The sequence below is a fragment of the Mizuhopecten yessoensis genome, unplaced genomic scaffold (assembly GCF_002113885.1).
Source record: "Mizuhopecten yessoensis strain PY_sf001 unplaced genomic scaffold, ASM211388v2 scaffold1883, whole genome shotgun sequence".
Taxonomy (NCBI): domain Eukaryota; kingdom Metazoa; phylum Mollusca; class Bivalvia; order Pectinida; family Pectinidae; genus Mizuhopecten; species Mizuhopecten yessoensis.
This window is the reverse complement of record NW_018404269.1, coordinates 995,061-1,019,518: the sequence shown is the minus strand read 5'-3', so window position 1 is coordinate 1,019,518 and position 24,458 is coordinate 995,061. Positions and strand designations below refer to the sequence as shown.

Here is a 24,458-nt window from a genome sequence, read left to right as displayed (position 1 = left end):
AACGAGGGCACAATATGAACAATGGATTTTTTTTCACGAAGACCCTTGAAAAAGTACAAGGAGAATAAGACCAGATGTTCCGGAAAGCCAATCGTCCTTTGACTACGATATAATATTTGTCCGATTTGTTTTACTTCCAGATACCATAAACATCTATGAACACAAAATGATTTTGTTAGACCTTGTCATGGCTGTCAACCGTTATAATTAAATAGTTTAGTTAGATGTATCCTTGTATTAGTTTTTGAATTCTTTGGGTGTTCCAGCAGTTGTATTCATATCAGTACAGACTGTATTTAATTAACAAACTAACCCGAATTTACAAGGTTGCCATGTTGGCAAGGAAGCAATGTTTTCTGTATTACGTATACAATGCTGCATCACTCTAGAATAGCAATATTCGTTCGGATATCACGTATGAATGATTTAATCAGTCATTGTGTGTCGACATTCAACAGGATTCCACTCACTACCTTCGGTGTGTTGGTTATCCAGACAAAACGTGCAATCACATTTTTCCTGACAACCGGACGGTATCAACATATGAAAAGGTGATTATATGTAAATATCTCTATAATTATCTTCATATTCTCCAAATGAAGATTACAATGTATTCCACATGAATAAAGACATAAATCAAATCAGAACAATGGATTAATATAACATACATGTAACAAAATGTATTTATCTTATATGGACTAACTAGGTAAGCGTCATAAATAATTATGTTTGTACATTTAGTTTCCAATTAAAAATAGTGTTACTCTCAAATCAGCTGCTGTTAATTCTAACCATGTTATATACATTTACAACAGAGGTAATTCTGAATTCTTCCAATTCTTTATTTTCTAAACTAAATTTTACTTTGCTTCCATGTAGAGACTCCATGACTTCATTTCCAGGCGATGTTTAATCGCTAATGGCTAATTGACAGATCGTGTACATTGGCTATATCCATGTTAACATGTTCTGTACGGTCTTGGTAGAACTCAGCGCACCTGTGTATAGTATTCCTGTTTCTAATTATAACAATAAGATTCATCACAAAATGTATCTTATCTCTGTACATGGGGTTTTCCCTGACTCACAACCATCGACATATATATATATGATGTATCTCAATACTAAAGGGGGGAACACGCCATAACATATCACACAACAAACTGTTAGCCTTCACTACTGACCTGTATCTCATCATAGCCTTTACTAAATTTGTAATCAAGTAATACATAAATATATTCCTTTATTTCACCATTATGTTTTTATTAATCATGATTGCAAAGATAAAAGTTAATTCTCTAAACTATTTACTTTAACTTTACACACTACATTTAATGATTTGTACGTATACATGGTAAGTTGACACAATATATTTGATGATGTAAACATATTACTGTAACTACACCAACAGTTGATGATGTAAACGTATTTACTGTAACTACACCAACAGTTGATGATGTAAACGTGTTTACTGTAACTACACCAACAGTTGATGATGTAAACGTATTTACTGTAACTACACCAACAGTTGATGATGTAAACGTATTTACTAACTACACCAATATTTCGTATTTAGTGTAATTCTACAGTCCAAAGTCAATGGCGTTAACTTTTTGTCTGTTTTCTATACAGGAAAAGCTGTTTGGGTACATGTCATGATGGATCAATTAATATAATGTTATTGTTCTCCACACCTTCATTGTCTAAATGATTTATGCCAATCCCAGAAATGAATTGACCTACTCGTCGGGACCTCATCCAGCCATGCAGATAATATACAGTGTACCTAGTCAAGTCCTCATGTACCCGTTAATCGCTTTCGCCTTGGAATCGGTCGATTCTAGAATATAAGGTACATAGATCAATACTTTCTGCAGGAAGTGGCTCCAGCGCTCACCTACACACAATAGATTCGCACAGGCAGGACGGGTGCACGGTACCGTTACACGCGATCGAAGACAGTATGGAATGATAATCACAGTACAAATGTTGAGATTAAACTATTGTCATAGGTAACATGTGGAATCCTGTATCTAGGTGAACTTGAGTGGTGGTATTGACTAGGGTTTTTTAAGTGACTGATGTGAATACTGTCTGTACATCTGTGTAATCCACCATTGCCTCAGCATGAGTATCAAGGAGAGGGATTGTCAGTGATATCCGCACGTGTCGAAGACTGTAGCACCTATATCAGGTAAGTTCATCGCTACCGCAGTGTGGCATTTATACAATCATAACAGACATTTAGAACACATGAGACTGTTACCACTATATCAAGAAAGTGTCTGATAGTGTGCCATGTTTTAGGCACACCATATATACAGTCAACATGTGTCTGGGCGTGTTACCGCCTATATAAGGTAAAACTATCGTGGTGTGTCGTGTTGATAGTCTTACCATAATTTTGTGTATACAGTAAATATGTGTCTGAGACTGTAGTTCCATGTATCGGGTAAGTCTCTGACAGCGTGGCATGTTGACGTCATGGCATAAATAGAGCAAACATGTGTGTGAGACTGTTACCACTATATCTGGTAAGTTTCTGACAGTGTGGCATGTTGTACATGTAGGCATGACACAAATAGAGTAAAGATATGTCTGAGACTGTTACAAATATATCAGGTAAATTTCTGATAGTTTGACATGCTGATAGTGATAACATAATGTTGTATATACAATAAGCATGTGTCTGTAGCTCCCTATATCAAGTAAGTATATTGTAGCAAGTCGTGTTAATAGTCAAGACATGTATACAGTTAACATATGTCTGAGCTTGTTACCAATATATTAGGTAGGTTTCTGGCTGTGATCAAACTATTTCCCAAACTTCATGTTGTGCCAGTGTTTACACTGTGAGGAAATAACAATACTCTGTGAATAATTCACTCTTGTTTCCAAACCAATCAAGTGGTGTATACATGTAGGTATACAATATGGATAAAAAACTACACAATTAGCTAGAAATATTATCATAGGTTTGGTTCATTAGAGTAGTTATTAGTATGTAAAGCGTCACAAAGTATATACGCAATAAATTCAAGCATTATTTCGTGTTATATATTTTCGTTTTGTCTGGGACATTAGCACTGGGCTACACTGCGGTATACCTGGGATATTAGCACTGGGTTACACTGCCGTATACCTGGGACATTAGCACTGGGCTACACTGCCGTATACCTGGGACATTAGCACTGGGCTACACTGCGTATAACTGGGACATTAGCACTGGGCTAAACTGCCGTATACCTGGGACATTAGCACTGGGGTACACTGCGGTATACCTGGGATATTAGCACTGGGGTACACTGCCGTATACCTGGGAAATTAGCACTGGGCTACACTGCGGTATACCTGGGTTATTGGCACTGGGCTACACTGCCGTATACCTGGGACTTTAGCACTGGGCTAAACTGCCGTATACCTGGGACATTAGCACTGGGCTACACTGGCGTATAACTGGGACATTAGCACTGGGCTACACTGCGGTATACCCGGGACATTAGCACTGGGCTACACTGCCGTATACCTGTGACATTGGCACTGGGGTACACTGCGGTATACCTGGGATATTAGCACTGGGTTACACTGCCGTATACCTGGGACATTGGCACTGGGGTACACTGCGGTATACCTGGGATATTAGCACTGGGTTACACTGCCGTATACCTGGGACATTAGCACTGGGGTACACTGCGGTATACCTGGGATATTAGCACTGGGCTACACTGCGGTATACCTGGGTTATTGGCACTGGGCTACACTGCCGTATACCTGGGACTTTAGCACTGGGCTAAACTGCCGTATACCTGGGACATTAGCACTGGGGTACACTGCGGTATACCTGGGATATTAGCACTGGGGTACACTGCCGTATACCTGGGAAATTAGCACTGGGCTACACTGCGGTATACCTGGGATATTAGCCCTGGGGTACACTGCCGTATACCTGGGACATTAGCACTGGGGTACACTGCGGTATACCTGGGATATTAGCACTGGGGTACACTGCCGTATACCTGGGACATTGGCACTGGGGTACACTGCGGTATACCTGGGATATTAGCACTGGGGTACACTGCCGTATACCTGGGACATTGGCACTGGGGTACACTGCGTTATACCTGGGATATTAGCACTGGGGTACACTGCCGTATACCTGGGACATTAGCACTGGGCTACACTGCCGTATACCTGGGATATTAGCACTGGGCTGCACTGCGGTATACCTGGGACATTAGCACTGGGCTACACTGCGTATACCTGGGACATTAGCACTGGGCTAAACTGCCGTATACCTGGGACATTAGCACTGGGCTACATTGGCGTATACCTGGGACATTAGCACTGGGCTACACTGCGGTATACCTGGGACATTAGCACTGGGCTACACTGCCGTATATACCTGGGACATTAGCACAGGGCTACACTGCGGTATACCTGGGACGTTAGCACTGGGCTACACTGCTACCACATGCTATAACATATGAAACTCGTTAAGATCGTATCATCATAATCAATATCGTGTGAAGTGACACCTATATGAAGAACTAAGCTACTATAATCTTTTATGTAGGCCAATTTGTATCGATCGACGCACTCTCCCAGCAAATGGCATTTGTACGGCAACAGAAGAATAAAACAATACTTTATGGAATCGTGTGACACCACTCACGTTTACGTCGCACAAACTTCCATACATATTAGCATATGTACGTATGCTACACTTTGGTAATTCGTTTGTCAATTTAATTCATGTACTGAAAACGAATCGAATTCCGGTTTTGTTTAGAGTGATTTTTTTCATAAAATGACAAGGTATCAGCCACTAACTATTGCCTTAACTAAATTGTGCCGACGCTATCCAAGTTTTAGTAAGAAACTTGCGACGTTGTTTTAAATAGATTTTTAAATAAACACTCTTCACTGTTTATGACTTAGAAAATTTACAACCTTGCAATCAGGCACTTACATTTGTTACAATTACTTGGTATATAAACATTGATAAGGAGTTTTGTAAAATGCTGTGAATATTGTAAACTCTCTTGAAAATGATTTGTGAAAATGTATTTATTTGATGCGACCATGTAATGCATTCAGAGAAAACTGACGCAAATATTAAGCAAAGATTTGTATTTTTATTGAAAATTATGATGATATATGCATATTTGATTCAGGATGAAATTAAACGAATGGTGCTTAAAATGTCCTAATCACATCTTAATCACGTTTAAATGATTCCTAAAATAATAACAAAAACAACTTACAGTTTCCTCCCATAACCCTAAAACAATTTATTATTGCCAATGTCTTTCACTGATTATATTACCTTGTCATCTCAATTATGCAGAAAGTATAAATTCAGCAGGATCACGTACAGGGACATGACCCCCTTATGGTATAGAACTATTGTTTTGGAAAATGCGTACATGCTTCAAGGTTAGTTACTAATAAAAACATTCCTAATATGAGAAAATGCTCAACTTAACAATGAGATGATTCAGTATATACTAAAAGCAAAATCAATTTTTATTTTTTTATTTTTGCAAAATTTTCGTTTAATAGTACGTTATAAATCTGGATATCTTTGGGGTATATCTTTGTTATGCGCGAGATGACAAGTACGAGTATGGAATTATTCATTTTCAATTTTTGTTACAAAATCTCCTTCCCCCGCGTCATAAATCAGGAAGAGTTGTCGGTCATGACTTGTTTACATCGGTTTTACCCAGAGAATTCAGTGCTCTTAATTTGCTGTTACACTCTCTGCTTGTCTCTTTCGATATAATGTAATGTCACTTGGTGCTACGTCAACCATCCTTTTTTTTCTTTTTCCTTGATCACCACCTTATGTCCCCGAACCTACGTGAGTCTGACTGTAAAACATTTGGCGCCTTTGGCTCAAATCTATTCCCATATGTGTGTCATTTCACCGATCTATTAAGTGTCTGTGAGGACCCAACAGCCTTCCAAACTGCCTGAACAAACAACAAATAAAAAAGAAAATTTCACCGCTGTTCATTTGTTTCTTATTAGATTGTTCCGACCAATTATGTACCCTATAACCTTATTAAATGATTGTGACCTTGACCCTATTTTACTTGACATTATAGCTCGAAGTACATTTCAATTTTTATATATGCATATTTTTTTCTGTTGCATCCTATATTGTCTTTTGCTTCTAGTCATTATCATTACTTGTAATTCTTTTAATGAACCCCCACTTTAAGTGTTTAATGTAAAAGTTACTAGTTACATTGGTTATATCCCGGCCTTTGCCCTTATTTCTCTTCCAGGGAGTTAGTCCTAAACCATGTGCCCGAAAACTAAGGCGACCCTGCATAAAACGGTAGTTTGAACAAAGGAAGTATTTACACGTAAACCTTTGAACAATAAAACAATAAAATAATAAAACAATAATAAAACAATAAAATAATAAAACAATAATAAAACAATAAAAGTAACGCCAGGTGTCCCATATTCTCTGATTCATCGACGAAACCCGTCATGTAAAATCCATATCAAATCATAGTAATGTCACATCGTTTAATTAGGATAAAGGACAGTGACATCAGAATCAAAAGGCACACTAATAAGCATAATTCAAAACATGAAATGGAATACTTAAAATGAGTCTATGGTCATAGTTTTCCTTAACCTTCGTCCTTGCGTAATTGTTTGTCTTTCAGGAACAATTTGAATGGCATTTAATCTTGCTCATTTTATAACTATATTACAGGTTATTCCTTACATATACCAAAGTAAGAAAAATACCGAAGGCTGTGATAAACAGATTCCAACTTAAGAACAACCTGATTTCATTGATTGAGGTACGTCATTCTGTTTTGTTATGTTTTGCTGGTTAAACTCGATATCTTTTAGGGATGAAAATATCTTGAACTCTTTATGGTCTGATGGCTTATTAATTACCTACAGCTAGGTGCTATATACAGAATGTTTATTTAAAAACTTCTGCTATTTTTTGATAATTTCCGTCCTTGCATAGTGCATGTCTAGTCACGAATCAGCAGTTGGCCTGCATACATAGCTCACTATGTAGGCATGCATACAAGTGAGTTAACAGCCTGGAGACAAGTCACACACTCATGTGTTATTACAGGCCAAAATGTTATTCAACTTCAAAAATCAATAGGCAAATCGATTGGCTGGTGAATATTTGACGACTAAGAATGAAGTCTACACCATTTAATAAGTTTTACAAACTGAATATCCGCCATGACACAGCATTTTTCATAATGGATTGGCTTGTTCAATTAATTTTGCCATCAGTAGTACTCCAGCCGCTAAATTAACTTCAGCCCTTTGTATTATATATATATCCCTGTCAACAATATAAACGTTTCCTGTAGATCGACTCAGCAGTTTAACGGCGATGTATTGCTGGCGTTGATTCGACTCGACGTCGCCAATAGGTATATCCTGACACCATTTATTTGATGTTCGCAATAAACACCATATATCGATAAACAACAAGCTTTACAGAACCACTGATAATCACAATAAACACCATATATCGGTAAACAACAAGTTGTACAGAACCACTGATGCTCACAATAAACAGCATTTATCGGTAAATAACAAGCTGTACAGAACCACTGATGTTCACAATAAACACCATATATCGGTAAACAACAAGCTTTACAGAACCACTGATGTTCACAATACACACCATATATCGGTAAACAACAAGTTGTACAGAACCACTGATGTTCACAATAAACAGCATTTATCGGTAAATAACAAGCTGTACAGAACCACTGATGTTCACAATACACACCATATATCGGTAAACAACAAGCTGTACAGAGCCACTGATGTTCACAATAAACACGATATATCGGTAAACAACAAGCTTTACAGAACCACTGATTTTCACAATAAATACCATATATCGGTAAACGACAAGCTTTACAGAACCACTGATGTTCACAATACACATCATATATCGGTAAACAACAAGCTTTACAGAACCACTGATAATCACAATAAACACCATATATCGGTAAACAACAAGTTGTCCAGAACCACTGATGTTCACAATACACACCATATATCGGTAAACAACAAGCTTTACAGAACCACTGATGTTCACAATAAACAGCATATATCGGTAAACAAGCTTTACAGAACCACTGATGTTCACAATAAACACCATATATCGGTAAACAACAAGCTGTACAGAACCACTGATGTTCACAATAAACACGATATATCGGTAAACAACAAGCTGTACAGAACCACTGATGTTCACAATACACCAATCACATATCGACAACCAACCTAATAGATAGTCTTAATGGAGGTTCCGCACAGATTGACTGTTGTAGTGAGTGAGTGATCTACATTGATGATAACAACAGATTTTTGATGTGTGTCGAGTGATCTACATTGATGTTTACAACAGTCTATTGATGTTTGTCGAGTGATCTATATTGATGTTATAATAACGACGAGCTTGGCCACGTAAAATTGTGATAGGGTTATCAGTTGTAATCTAGAGATCGCAAGTTTATATGTTATGCACTAAAAGATATTTTTTTATAATATTGATTAATTCTAAGTGCTCGTTCCGCTCATCTCTTGTACAATTCAATCATCCATTATTGTACTAAGTCGCAGAAGAATGTCTGTAACGATAACGAACGAAGGGCGACAATATCCAGACGGCTAGGTTGAGGACCAGTTTATTAACAATTCTATTTACCCAATACCTCTGCTGTTAATAGATGGCCAGCGGGTCAATACACAGGAGTAATTGTGGCAGAAATTAACGTTCGAAACATAAATACCATGTATCGGTATACAAACAGCTGTACATGTAGCAATTATATTAGATCGAAGCCTCAAATGTTTCCACAAATCTGGTTAAATGGCTAAATGATCAATAATACATATATCCGTGAAATCTTAATAATAAGAGTAGGGTTTGGAATAGAGTATTGACTGTGACATGTTAACTCTTTAGGGACCATTATTGTTAAACTGTACCTAATACCATAGAGAATTTAGTAGTGAAGTGGCTGTTGTTGTCATGAAATAATTATACTTCAATACATGAACCCATACAGCAATAATCTTTGGTGTATATAATTTTAGGTATCTCTATTAAGTGCAAGTACAGGAAAGTCTCGCCATTCTTGTCATTAAATGTCAAACCATCGTCAATATTTCTAAATGTGATATTTACAATTTGGCAAGTGGCTTGTCTCTCTTCTATGAAAGATCTTGTATCTATCTGGTTTCTTACTGATACAAAATGTACAGATCAGGTAAAAGTGGTGTTTACTGACATACCAACTAATGGTTACTTTGTCAGATCATGTAGCCCCGGTATAGGGACACTCCCGTCATACAGTTACAATCCAATCCAAAGGGGAAGTCGCGGCAATTGTAATAAAGTTTACGTGTTTTGTCATCAGAGGCTCTTCATTTGACGTTGCCCTTACTCTTAAAGCCAATTTAGTGAATTCCATCAACTGGGGTGCGCAGAACGTCATTGGACATCCCATAGCGGACGTTTGATATAATATTCCCTTTAAATCAAATTACGTAAGTAAAGATTGAATTGTTTTTATCTACATAATTTAATAATGGATGTGTAAAGCTAACAACAACAAAAATTTTCATATAACGCCTTTTTAATTCCTGTTCTATGGCAATATGTACAGTAATAACCAATAGGTCAATGGGGGTTTCTTATCTGTGTGAAAGAGGCATCAGGGTACAACGTTTTCATTATTTAGGGGCTCCTGAATGATGCACACAATTCCATAGATATGAAGGATATAAGGTAACGACTACTCACTAGAACTACTAATTAAGGTATAGACAGCATCTACTGAACACACGGTATTAAGTAAAAGGTGCTTACAAAACCCTGTATTACGTTACACAGATTTATGCTGCTGTTTAAATTCTTTTCAATCCATTATGCAGCTAATGTTATTACTTTGAATCACTCTACTAATTATTTAGATGATTAATTAACTTAATTACAGTATGGGGGTCGAAAAATGAAATATCAACCTGAAAGTACTTCTCTGAAAAAAACCACGTATTGTTTGCATTGGAATACTAAGTGAAGAACATTTTCTTTCATGTAGTACTTTAATGATATATTTATCATCCAGAATCCAGAGTTTAATCGAACATTTTAATGATTTTTTAATGTAAAATATAGGATTTATTATTCTTATTATTCTTGTATACCAAAAATGTCAAAATATTTATGCAAAATTTCCGTCCAAAAAAAGTGGTGGAAAGTATTCATTTCGCACAACAATATACCCCTGTGTACCTAAAAAGGTGAGGGCATAAAACGCCTCCATGGCGTCCACTAAAATGCAATGCACCTGATATCAGTTAATTGGTAATGAAATTCGTTGCAAGCCTACAATAAACCTTTAGTGCATGTTAGGTCACAACAAATTCCAAATTCAAATATGCTTCATCACTTGGCGTGATTGATTAAGATTTTATTATCAATCAATTTTAAGATCAAATGTAATTTCCTTGTCACTTTTTAGAATTTGTTCTTATACATTTTAGCATCAGACTTTCGTTTTCTCATTGATTTTAGAGGATATTTCATACTCATTTGTTAATATTCATCTCATAATGAGTAAATTTATTGGTGGAGGTCGCCAACGTATCTTCTCGAAATCTCTTAAATGTAAAGGTACACAAAATGTGAAAAGATCCATAATAAAAAAGACTTTTTTTATATTGACTAACTGTGGCATAGATTGCCAAAATGAAGAAGAATGAAAAATCTGAAAAAAAGAGCGTTTGGAAGATGAAACTACTAGAAGTTTTTCTCTCTTAACAATCAATGACCTGTTTTACGGGTCCTTTTCTCATAAAGAATGTTGTCTTTGTTTTCACAATTTTAATTCGAAGGCAAGCAATTCCACAATTCTGCAAAAACGTGCCAAGGATCAGTTAAGTTTCACACACAAATTGTGATGTTCTGCGTCATCATGTGTATGCTCATTTCTTTTTATTGGCAATGACCTGAACATTTGTACACAGGTTATACTACAGTTTCGGCTACGTTGTGGAATAGCTTACCATCTGCTATTAGGAAGTCAAATACCCTGGCCAGGTTCAAGAGGGACATACAAACTCACCTCTTCACGTCTGCATTTTAAAATCTTTGCAAAGACAGACGTCATGTAAATACCACCCTTTTATTTGTTCAAGTATGTGCACATTGCTTGTTAAATGTATAAAAGTGATTGCAAGCCTTTGTTGTTTGTTTTCACAATTATAACCATTACTATTATCAATACGTTGTAAAGCGCCTTAGAGTAATTTCACAAATTATATAGGGTGCTATATAAATGTTGTATATTGTTATTATTATTATTATAAGGAAGAGAGTATTTGAATCCTCAATAATGAAGTAGGTCATCTGAAATAATTGATGACCATTTAGAAGTGTCGTACATCTTATAAAAAAATCAATCAGCCTTCACTCTAATTTTTTGTCTCTTGGATGACCCTGACTGCAAAGCTTGGACAGATTGATCAAAGAACCGTTTCTCAAAATCCATTCACACTTTGTCGCTTTTCTTCCCTTTTCAGTATAAACCCAACATGTACAAAATGCTCTTTTACTGTTTATGACGAAAACTTTTAGCTCTTGTTAACTCTTTTTATCATTTCCTGGTTGGTATTTCAAAAACCATTAATTCGGTATTACAAGCATTGAATAAATCTATAGTTTATATTTTTATTAAAAAAAAGTGCTGACCATAAGTTTCAGAGAATGTCTTATGGTGGCCATTCTCGATATTCAGGGGTTACGCTCATTTTCGCTCTCTGCACCCCTAGAATATGTCATGGCAAAATTGAAGGCACGAATATAGCTGTTTGATTGGTCGCAGGTAAATTGCTAGACCAATTGCTAGACTGATACCTGCCCTTTAAAGACTAATAAGGAGCGACACTCGACTTTAAAGCCTGTCAAATGTTACCGTTACATGACCGCAAGATTATTGCGACGTACATCAAAGGATCGAACTAGTCTTCTTGTCTTATCCAAAAGGTGGTGCACATTGTGCTTTCAATTTTGTCATGGGGTGCAGAGAATGTAAGCGAGCGTAACCCCTGGAGTATCGAGGATGGGGGTGTCCCGATGTGGAGAATTGTATTTTTAGTGGTTTGCATTATTTACATTGAACAAGTGAGGCCCCTTTAATAAATAGCTATTTGTAAAGATTTTTTTTCCGATTTCGGAGGTCCACCTTTGGAAAGTTTTATCTGTGAGCAAGAATCCTCATTTTACACATCAAATGAATCGAGTGCATTTATATGATATGGCAAAAAGCTTGTCTGTTAAAAATGTTCAAACGACAAGATGTTTATTTATTTCCAGTAATACATTTAAAGACATACTGTCGATAAAAGCTGGTTCGACAACACATTCGTCATAGAGATGGGATAGATATGGAACCTGTAAATATTAGATCTAATAAAACGGACGTCAAACATCCATCTAATAGTGCTTATGGATCTTGGGTTACATATAGAAGTATAAAAACCCTTTAACAATTGAATTCATGATCATGATAGGCGTGTCAAACACGTGTATCTGATAAGCTTTAATAATTCAGACGATGACGTTTATAGTACTGATATCATTTTTCGGCAAACAAAAGGCTGTAAACACCAAATTGAAGTCCTTGAAACCCACATCATAACCGTATACAATTCCATTTATTGATTCCGTTATGTGGCGGAGAAAATGATGATAAAAAATGGATACATTCACTGTTAAAACACGAAATTGCGTTATAATTGTTAGTGATTCTTAAATATTGCATGACTGCTAACTCATATGTAAACAATGACGGCAGGTCTAGATAGTGATGAGATCATAATCACGCCATAATGATATAGATATTTTGATCGGTATTTCCATCAATAACATCGGTATTACCACGTGGGCGTACCCTAAAGATAGCTACGTGTACAAATAATGAACACCTTGTTCTATAGTTACCATTGACGGCTCAAGTACACGCACGTGGACGTTTGAATGGTATCTATGTGGTATGGACATATGATTCTCTATTTATCACTATCGACTTTTAAACAGCATGCGGGCGTACGGATGGTGTATATGTGCAAACGGTAGGCAACAATAAATGTCCATGGATGTTAATTTATCGATAGATTTTCATTTTTATTTTTTTAAATGTCCTTAAACTCCTGTCAGTACTTAAGGCCATATAAGGCGAATCACTGGTAAAGACCAGTAGTAAAAAGGTTTAGAAAGTGATGGAAGAAAGGTTCAGACCATATGTGTGAGGATTCTAAAGCTGGCTTTCTCGACTTCTCGTCAATCATAGACGTCCAACGTTTTCATCAAAATGACAGAAACGACACTATACACAATTCAAAGTGGTTTTGTATCGTGTCATTTATATGAATAAATCCTTTGTTTAGTTAATTCATTTAGTCCTGTAATTCCTCTCTTCTTTTGTTTCTGTCTGCATTCTCTTTTCAGTAGTAATCCCTGGGCGCCTATCCTCTTGTGAACCTGGCTGTTGCGAGGTCATTTTATCCCAAGCAAACAAACAACTCGTTCGTTTAAACTCAAACACATTTACGTCGACTCAAATCCAAAACTTTCCCATAAAAGTCATGATCGATATACTTGATTTGTTTTTACGAGTCAAACACCAACATGAGAACATTGACCTATACTTTATTGTAATTTTGTGGTAGTTTTCTGGTCTACTTACATTCAGACTATATTAAAGGAAATAAGAAATGATAAACCAGGACGTTATTCTGGTAGTCGGGTGGTGCAGTAAATAGCGCACTCGCCTTTCACTGAGACGGCCGGAGTTCGATTCCCCGATCGAACATGAAAAGGTTTAGGGCCACCTACCCGACTACGTAGGTTTTCGCTAGTACTCCAACTTCAAGACCCCTGCGCGCTAACATCTGACCAAAAACAAGAGTAATTAATTTAATTTATATAACTTGTTTCATGATTGTTTGTAAATTGAATAAAGTTAAAATATTCTGATGGTTTTACTTGCACTTAAACAGATTTAAAGGTCGATCCTAGTAATGCAATTTAATAACTTCTGTGATTTAATCAAATTGCCAAGCAATCATATAAATCTTGGTTTAGGTCGTTATTCGGCGACCCGAAGTATTATTTGCTTCGATCGCTAACAGCTAAGCCATCAACTTGATTCCTTCAGCTCAATATCCGTTTGTTGCGACATGGGTTAAGTTTTCCCATGGTTGTGGTATCGTTGATGTAACGATGACACCTTTCGCAATTTCCTTGTGCTGGGTAGGTTGAAAGGGAGCGTGCAGACAAATCGAATATCGATTCCTTAACATGCAGACCATAACGTCAATATCGCATGAATTATTGACACGTCACGAAGGTAAACTCGACAAATCCTCACCAATTTACTTCGCTTCCCAACCTTCGAAACATACACACTGCAGCCCAAACCACACAGGACAACGGTAAAACGTGAGTAAACGAGATATGTATTTAACCCTAGATGGCTATTAATTTCACTTTACTTCTAGTAGAAATATATATGTGAACCGACGAAACGGATCTTCAATAGATTTACTGTTATTTAGTATTTGCTCCCTAACATACTTGTGCAAGTGCGAATCCTTTTTTCCACTTCACCTCAAACGTACTTCTATCGGTATCAAATATGTCAACCTGAAAATTGAATGATCAAACCTACAATGCTGTATATGGTATTGAGTGTTCTCTTTAAAGTTATATATTAGTCTGTGTTACGAATGGACAATTACGACAGCGTATGAAGGAGCATTATTTGTATGAGAACCATGGAGAGGTTTGGTGTTTATATCAATGTTTTAACATTCCTGACACTGTTCTATGGCTGTACGTATTCGAGAGCAATTCATTACCCTTTCATTAAACCTAAACTTAGTAGCCAGTACCGCAAATAAATAGGAATGATAAAATGAGAGGAGCATAACACTAGTCTCCATTGCAATTGTACGCCATATGAATAGCTTGTGTGAGAACAATGCAGAGAATACAGTCATACAAATGGAAGGTCTTAAAGGAGATACACTCATTATTATGGACATAGAAACTACAACAGCGATATGGAATCCAAGTTACTTTTGAAGTTACTTACTTATACGATCTCATTGTAAACTTGTTTGGACACTTCATAAAGTCATTGATGATGTGCCAAAAACTCATCTCTTCAAGCCAGTTCGTATAGATAGTCACGAAGCACCGGCAACTGGGCATTTTGTGAAAGTCGAATTCGCCATCCCGGACACGTAGTAACTGACGATCTAAATAGTAACCACCATGAAAATTAAATGAGCATTTCATGACTACCAACATCAGTTTGCATGAATGTGGAAACGAAAGCGAACGGTAGTACAAATATATGGTTGTGAACTATTTTCAGATCGTATTTTGGGGAAAAGATCGCAAGATGAAATTCACTTTGGAGGAAAGTTGTTGTGCAGATTGCTCATACACCTATCTTAGCCATATTTTTTCACATGATGTTGAATTTATTGAAGAACTAATCAGGACAAATAACAAAGACATTGCGTATTCTTTTTGTCTCACTTTCAATTATATCGACGTGGTATTGTCAATAAGAAGAAAGTCCTTTCTTGACCATCCCGACGGATATATTGGACCTTTTAATTGTGGACACTTCATGCTCTTTTACAAGAGAAATTTATCTCAAGTTTTACTTATAACATGATCATAGGGGTTGCTACTATTAAGCATGAAGAACGAAACATCTCTGCTCCTTCTCTCACGGTGTTTACATTACGTAGTCTACAAATTATTGGTTTCAAATTTCGATATGTATTCATACTAGTGGAACCTATTATGTTTTGTCTATATTTTCGATGCAGATAGATCTGTGCACTGACTACTGTCTGTGGTTCAGTGTATGTGTATCAACAACGAGAGATTCTGGACTAGTTATATCATTCAAAGACGCGATAGAAATTAAGTAAATACTCATCAAGTTCATTTCAGGTTTATGCAAATATTCCAATCCCCAATCAATTTGTGGTATTGTATCGGAGGTAAAACCCATCAACTCACCTACTACAAAGTATCAAACTGCTTCGGCATCGCCTTTGTACTGAAACACCACCACACAGATTCAGTATAACATTGTTTTTATCACACATCCTACAAGTATATAGATCGATGGTTTTAAGTGGTTCAAAATCGTTATTACCGCAATCTGTACAATATAATCTTCAGATAAATGGAACTAATTCAAATAGAACTTAAACATTAAGTTTAGATTCGATTTGTTTATATAATTCACTAGTATGATGCATGGTCAATCTAGCTACAATGTAATAAGGAAACTACTAGGCAACGTCACAATTGCACGAATAAGGCAAAACTGACGGGATGTGACTTTGCTTTTTCCAATTTAATTTATTTAAAAATGTGTAATTGAACTATGTTTTACTTGCGAAATCATTAAGAGAAACAAATTCAAATGTGTGAAAAGTTTGGACCAGAGAGGGATGGGTGTTAATGTCGGGATATTTAGGAAATTAACCGGACAAAATATATCAGTCATTTATATTCAGTGAAAATCACCAGAAAAGTGGTTGATTTAAAGCATTTCACATAATTCTTCATGAAAATATGTACTTTCAGCTACATATATCTTATTTTTTTTAGTTAAAAACTGTGTTGAAAACATTACTTCAAAATACAAATGAAAATGATGGCATCTGTAGCAATATTTTCAGACCCCTTGGTATTTTCATATTCACTTCATAATTGTAACTCACCTTCTAGAAACAATTCATAACGTTTAGTTGTCTTGATCCAACGATACGAACAGTGTTCATAATTTTTATTGGCCTAGTATTGCTTTTTTTATGTCAGTCCAGTTGATGTTGCTTAAAGTATATAGTACGTTGAGGTTTAATGAGAATGATCAATACAGAGGTGCCTAACGGTACTTTCCCAACAAGTCCGTATTATGGCAATCAATCCGACTGCAATACTGTTAAAAAAGACAAACTAATTACTAATATACCGTATTTAGTGATAAGATAAATTGTCTAAACAGAGATATAATTTATCTACTGATGATATAAGATTAAGGTACCATCCTCGATATTTCAAGGGTGACACTCACTTACGTTCGCTGCATCCCTGGAATATGTCATAACAAAATTGAAGGATCAGTGTGCGCCACCTAGTTATTGGGACAAGAAGACTAGTTTGATTAGTTTTTTACTTCAAAAGCGTGAAGGTAAAATTGATTGGCTTTGAAGTTGGATGTCGCTCCTACGTAATCTTCAAAGGACAGGTATCAGCCTATCGATTTTTTGGGTTATTTTTACCCGAATCCAATCAAATAGATAGTTGCGTACCTTCAAGTTTGCTTTGACATATTCCAGGGGTGCAGAGAGCGTAAGTGAGCGAACCCCTGGAGTAATCGAGGATGATAAGGTAATAGTTCCTCTTACAGTGTTCGTATCTTTATACTTGACACGTCATGGCGAAACACGTGTGATCATACAAACATGCACATCGGTTATTTTGTCTGTTTTCTCCATCATTCTTGTGTTAAATAATTAATGCATCGCGGTTTTTTTTAAAAGAAAACTAAGATAATGCTGTTTGTACATGAAATGATATGTTATTTTCGGCTAAAAGCACGCATTTTAAAGGTTACTGGGGCGTTACTGACATGTTTATGGTTAACTAGCAATGCACCATACACGCCTGTATTGTTTATTTTAGTGATGTACACTTTGGTTCACATATCAATTATTAACCGTTTGACGTATTCACCAGTAAATCTATTGATGTATTAGTCCCCTACCGGTGAAACCGGGGGAATATGGGTTTCCTCTCCGTCCGTCTGTGTACGTACGTACGTAACACCAATGTTTGTCAGCACTCTAGTGGCTTCATTCCTTGAGGGATTTGGATCAAACTTCATACAATTACAAAGGACCATAATATCTCGAACAAGTTTGAGTTTTAGGATTGTCAATCATTTTATTTTATATAATTCCTCTATCATAATACTAACATTACAATTTCTTGTATTATTATTACATAAAAATCATTTACAAGCTTATTGTATACTTTTCATTATCCCAAATTAACCCCAAAGGGCACCAATAGCTAGCGGGGGCCGGTAGGGGACATTTATTGCTTTCGCAATACTCAGTATGCTTGTTTTAAGGACTCTCCTGTCAAACTTGGTTAAAATAAATGTGTGATTATTAGTTTTATCAAATATAATTCATTTAATTGTTTCTTCAGTCGTTTTGTCATTAAAATGGCGCGACTCGGCTTTGTTTGATGTTATTTAAAGAATGTGCTAGGTTTATTAAGTCTTTCCAACCACAGAAAAATAAAGAATATTGCATTTGATATGTTTCCTATTATAACGGCTTTTTATCTAAACATTTAACAGACTTTCTTTTTGTGGTTTTTGTGGGTTTTGTTTATATCCACAATAACTCGTTAACACATGAAGCCTTAAAAAGTAACTAAAGCGGTGCGTTTTTCCATGTAAAGAAAGATAGACAAATAAAAAATAATTAAATTCACAAAACTGTTTTTCTTTTATTAATTCCACACCTGAAAGCAAATTGGAAAACCTCCTATTTTGGCCTACGACCGAAAGTGGCGTAGCAACGGTGATAATGCAGACCAGCTACGCGCAACGCCTAAGTGTCTTTTAAAAACATCTTTGATTAACAAGATATTTACTAACAGCATCCGATAGGGATAAAATTTCCCAAAATGTTATTTTGCGTTACAGATACTGTATCCAACTTCTTCTGAAGCTCCTAATGAACTATAGAGTAATGATCATGCCTATATAACAACCAGTGTAAAACATTAGGATTACCTTGAATTTTCTTCATTATCACCGAGAGCAACTGTCGAAAAATGTAAAATTTCTTTAGGCCATTAAATTCCAAAAACCGTTTAGGGTATCGACTTAACTTATTTTGCATTTTTTTGGGAGATCGTCACTGCGCAACATTTTTCTCCTAAACCGTTTGAAGACCAGAGATCAACATTCGGTTTCAATCAGAGGTGAAACTTCAACATAAGCTATTGTTTGTGGTTTTGTTTGGTTTAGTATTGTTTAACGTCCTATCAACAGCTATAGTCATTTAAGGACGGATTATTGGTGGTAATGTTAGAATCTTGTGTATTGCTGAAATCGAAAGCTACCTGTGTGAGGTACCTGTATACCAGTTAATTTATATTGTGAATAAGAAAGGCCGTGATATTTGGTATGTAATGGGCTTTGTTCCGACAATTACTTTTCCCTTTTCCACATCTTTAATATTTCTTTTCAGCGATACTTGTCTTGAAACCAGTCCTCGTTTACCGTAAGCTGTTTCGGTGACGTTATATCCCAGACAAACAAAATACAACAATTTCATCAAAAATTTTGGAACGCATGATATCATTCAATATACGAATCGTGTTACTATAAAATCTTGACGTTCTTGACAAGACCAAAAAAGAATGAAAAGCAACGTACAATATATTATATATTCCAAAGCTTTATCGATCATGATTGATTTGTACATTTCCACAACATGGTCCTCCTTAGATAAATGACGAGTGATCTTTCCATCACATTTTAAGGTGTCCGGGTGGCGCAGTGGATAGCGCACTTGCCTTTCACCAAGGCGGCCGGGTTCAAAAGGTATGGGGTCACCTGCCAAACGACGTGGGTTTTCTCCGGGTACTCCGGTTTACTCCCACATTAAGACCACCGCGCGGTAACATCCGGGCCAACAAGAGTGATTAATATCAGTTGAAATAACTTGTTTCATAATTGTTGTAAATGTAGATATAAAGCTTTAAGTAATATTTTTCTTTCTCAAAACGTTAATTATTTAAGTTTTCGGTAAAACTTATCATGTTTCATTGACATTGTCCTATTGGAAGAAAAACACATATAAAATATTAAATGTAACATAACTTGACCACATTACAATCCTTCAAACCTTTAACTGCGAGGGTATTAATTGGGCGTTTCTCCAAAAGAAGAAATGAATGATAAAAGACGAGGAAAATGTGTGAAGAACATTACTGTTAGGTGTAGTTCTATTTAATTCTTTACACATATTGAGACACGTATGTCCATTCTATACACCATTAGTGCCAATGATGGGTTTTCTTAAAATGGTGCAGTAAAATTGGTATTTTGTCTCGATCACTGATTCGATGAACAATAAAACCTCGTTATACTGTCACTATTTGTCTTCAACAGCTTTGACGTTATAAAAGGGTTTGGCGATAAATTGAGGGAAGTATAAAAAAGGAATTCTTAGGAAAACAAGAGAAATGGACGTTGAAATATATTGGCGGTAAATGAGGTGGCAAATGAAACGAGGGGTATTAAATCGAGGTTTTACTGTACTTTAAATATTTGCTTCCTTGATTTAAAATATATAAACATCAGTTCACCTAGCTCTTCAATGCAGCTGAGCTAACAATTACACTCTTTCAGCTTGCGTATGTAAGTTGACTCATATGTATATTTTGTATGTTTCAGAGCCAACATGCCTGCCAACTGGAAACATGACCTTGCGGTGTTTATACACGAATCGTTTGAGGGCATGTACAAAGACGGACGCCACACGGACGTTGAAATCATTGTCGGAGATAAAACATTTAATTGTCACAAGACCGTACTAGCAGCTGTCTCGCCTTATTTTGACGCTATGTTTTCCTCGGGAATGCGCGAATCGCTAGATGGGGTTGTAACATTACACAACATAGATAAAGAAATTTTCGAACGCATCCTAGACTTCGTTTATTGTGGAGAAAGAGTAGTAACCGTGGAAAATGCCCAGGAACTGATTAAGGCAGCTGCGATATTCCAGGTTCGATATCTCCACGACAAATGTGAACAATTCCTTTTGGAGAAAATATGTGCTGAAAATTGTATCGGTGCATGGAAACTGGCCAAGTCACATGACTGTCCGCAACTGTGTCTGAAGGCCTGGTCATTGATAATGGAACACTTCAATGACATATGCCGGTCTGAGGACTTCACGTGGCTTGATGTTGACGACATCATTTCGATCATAACTGACTACCATTTAATGGTGGCAAACGAGGAGGTTGTATGCGATGCCGTATTTCGATGGTATAACGTCAAACCCCAAGAACGGAAGGAAGATACAATTCGTTTATTTGAGCACCTCCGACTTCCGCTCTTAGGCTCGGAGTATCTCTTACATGAAATTGAGCCAATGCAAATTGTAGCGGAAAGTCCTCGCTGTAGGGAGATCGTTAAAGAAGCCATCAGTTACCAAATGCTTTTGGCACGTCGGCCTGAGTTTAATTCATCACGGATTGCCTTCCGACAGTTTTCAAACCTGGAAGAAGTATTGGTCATCATAGGTGGATACAACGCTGTAGGCGACAAGGTGTCGGACCTGCTAGCGTACAGTTTCCAACAGGAGCGCTGGTGCACGCTCACGCAGCTGCCCATCGTCTTGGGTCGGGAGTTTGCTACCTGTGCATACGGAAACGATATATTCGTGTCGGGAGGCTCTCAGCGGCTGGACATACTACTCCGCTACAGGTCAGAAAATAATGACTGGTATCGATGCACGTCATTGATTCAGGGGCGGCGACGTCATGCCATGGTTGCGGTGGGTGGGTCCATCTACGTCATCGGTGGCTATGACGACAATGTTAAAGAGGAGCTACATCGAACTTTGTCATCCGTCGATGAGTACAACATTCAAACACGTTCCTGGTCATCAATAGGAAGTCTTCAAGTAGCTGTCAGATCCATGACAGCAGCAGTATCCAAGGACAAGATCCTTGTCTTTGGGGGAATCCTTCCTGATGATAAAGAAACCGATGCAGTCCAGTGTTTTGATACGCGACTCGGTGTGACATGTTTTCTTTCGGGAATGCCGTCCAAGTGCAAAATGGCGAAAGCTGTTGTGTTAGAAAAACAATTATATGTCGTGTGTACGGACGGCAGTATTGTAGAAATGTCTGAGGACGGTAAGTGTCGGACGATAGAGACGCTTAGTGCCTTCAGTAGGCGACGGTTCGGACTGGTCCATCATAACGGTTCCATACTGATCATTGGAGGAGAGAGCTCCGGCGTTGTACATCAGGACATCGTAGCGTTTAGTCCTGAACAGAAGAATGTTCAGGTCCTTTCGTCTCCCAAACTCCCCTCCAGGGCAAACTTCGGTGGACTCAAAATAGTCATCCAGAAGAAGTTCCTCACCAGAGACCATAGGCGGGATAGAGAACCTACCCCTAGGCCTCAAGCGATATACAATTAAAGGGTCCATAAGTGCAAGGAGGAACCTAGTTCCAAATTCAAGGCAGACGACAATTAACAATATAATTTTGTGTCTTTCATATCAATAAACTCAAGTAATCGTGAATGTGAAACAATCGTGAACTTGAAATCTAGTGAGCTTCTTCAAAAAACACGAACAATATAACAGCGATGTTGTAACTACAACAAACAATAATGATAAAATACATTTTTTTAGCGCCCTATATAGTTTTTAAAACTACTCTAAAGCGCTTCACAGTACATTTGTAATACATGATGTAGAGTTACATGAGATATATTAACGTACATGTTTAAGGCATATAAATCTACACTACAGAGTTTGAATGCTATTCGTTGTTATTTGAGTGACCATAATACGACTTAATATTCACAAGACTGTTAATGATACTTAATGAATTTCCATCTTTCCAGCATCATTTCTATGAACGTAAATAAAGAAATACAAGCATCTGCGCTAAAAGGCTCAAATGCAGACAAAAACGGGTAAGTTCCAACACCATTACTGAATGTGGCGAGGGTTACATGTATATGCCTAAGTGTAGCAGATGGCATACTATGCCACAAAGTAGCAGCTAGCTTTAATTTCGGAAACACCGTATTCCGTAGGTCACTTGCAATGTTTCTTACCTACTAGTTACAGGATTTTGAAACAGCATTTACATATTTCTCTATGTGAAATGATCTGTCAAAGTGTACCCTTAAAGATTTCTGTACCGTCCTCTATCTTTTGAAAGTCTTTTGAAGCTTGGGAGAAACGAAATTTACCTGTCTTTGCCTAGTTAACGTTTAACATTTGGGCACTCCCCAAGTAACATCAATTCTGTCTGTTATATAGAGTGGCTAATGTATGACATTTCACAATTTCGCTTTGTCGTCCAATGAAAACAACCAAATGACAAAAGGAATTAATGAAAAGACGAAAAAGCGCCATAACTGAATGACGAACAGTAAAAACCCCGCCATTCGAAATAGCGAGATCATGCCTGCAATGTGTGTATAGATATAGTCTTGTTTGGAAATCAGATGTCTAACACTTTAACCTTGTTTTAGACAAAACAGACATTCGACCACCACGTCTGCCTTGTCTGGTACTGTGGAGGAGATTGTAGCCTGTTGGTGAATATGTACTTGCTCATTAATTCTGTATTCATCAGCGTGTGCAAGTTACCATGTGTCTTTTATTGGCAGACTATCAATGTCTTGAATATGGGTGTGCAATATATCCGTTTTATCAGTACATTGTGGGATGGCAGAGTCAATACAATATACCGGTATGCAAAATAAATAACAATATACCGCAAGGGTATCAGGTTTTGTCTACATTAATTTTTGGTGCTAAGAAAGATTATGTTGTCGAAACAATTAAACCTGGATCAAAACTTGCTTAAACACATTAATACAGTATACAGTGTATTATCTATTAAAATATTAACACACAAAAAATAGTTGCAGTAATTCAAAACATATCATCAGAGGCTATTTAATCCTCGACAATACATTGCAATACATATCTGTAGTCACACCACATGATAGTGTTTACAACACCGGGCCACTTTACGGCATTATTTGTCGTAAAGTGTCATCCGGGTCTTTGCCAATAGTGAACTAAGGTATAAGTGTAAGGTATATTGTCATTATTGTGTATTATTGTAGGATTGGCCTATTGGTGAGGATAAGGCATTTGTTTTTGTATTAAAAGTTATAGAAGTGTGACGTAATTTTGTTATTTTATAATGAAACACAATATTCAGTCAAATATTGCAATATATTGCTATATGTTTGTAGGTCGCCGATAGACCATGACTAAAACTGAGCTTGTGTGTATATGATCCACTTTACAGGGATTGTTTACGGGTCGGTATCAAAGGTAGATCTTCTGAAGCTGGTTGAGAGTGTAATACAGGACACAGACGAGTCTGGTGATTTGTTTTTTTCGACAAGATTCTTTTACATCATGGTATGATAACAAACTATTAACCGTGTGCAAACTCTTGTCATAGTTGATTAGGTTATTTGCTTAAGGCGACGAATAGTTAGATATATACCCACGAATATGCGTAACTAATTGATGGTGCT

At 36.8% G+C, this 24,458-nt stretch overlaps 1 protein-coding gene across 3 annotated transcripts; it reads left to right on the top strand.

The window, feature by feature from the left end:
• The first annotated feature begins 1,921 nt into the window (after positions 1-1,921).
• On the top strand, positions 1,922-24,085 carry LOC110442042 (kelch-like protein 24). 3 transcript variants are annotated; one of them, XM_021485448.1, is made up of 3 exons: positions 1,922-2,194; positions 6,737-6,827; positions 20,601-24,085. In XM_021485448.1, exon 3 carries the CDS (start codon positions 20,608-20,610, stop codon positions 22,360-22,362), a length of 1,755 nt encoding a protein of 584 aa, XP_021341123.1. In that variant the 5' UTR covers positions 1,922-2,194; positions 6,737-6,827; positions 20,601-20,607; the 3' UTR covers positions 22,363-24,085. The 3 variants fall into 3 exon arrangements, with proteins under 3 accessions (XP_021341123.1, XP_021341142.1, XP_021341133.1); XM_021485467.1 differs by lacking the exon at positions 6,737-6,827; XM_021485458.1 differs by lacking the exons at positions 1,922-2,194; positions 6,737-6,827 and adding an exon at positions 14,469-14,524.
• Positions 24,086-24,458: the final 373 nt, after the last annotated feature.

What these genes read in the sequence shown, in the direction of transcription:
- LOC110442042 (XM_021485467.1), top strand. Translation starts at nt 20,608, where the DNA reads ATGCCTGCCAACTGGAAACATGACCTTGCGGTGTTTATACACGAATCG.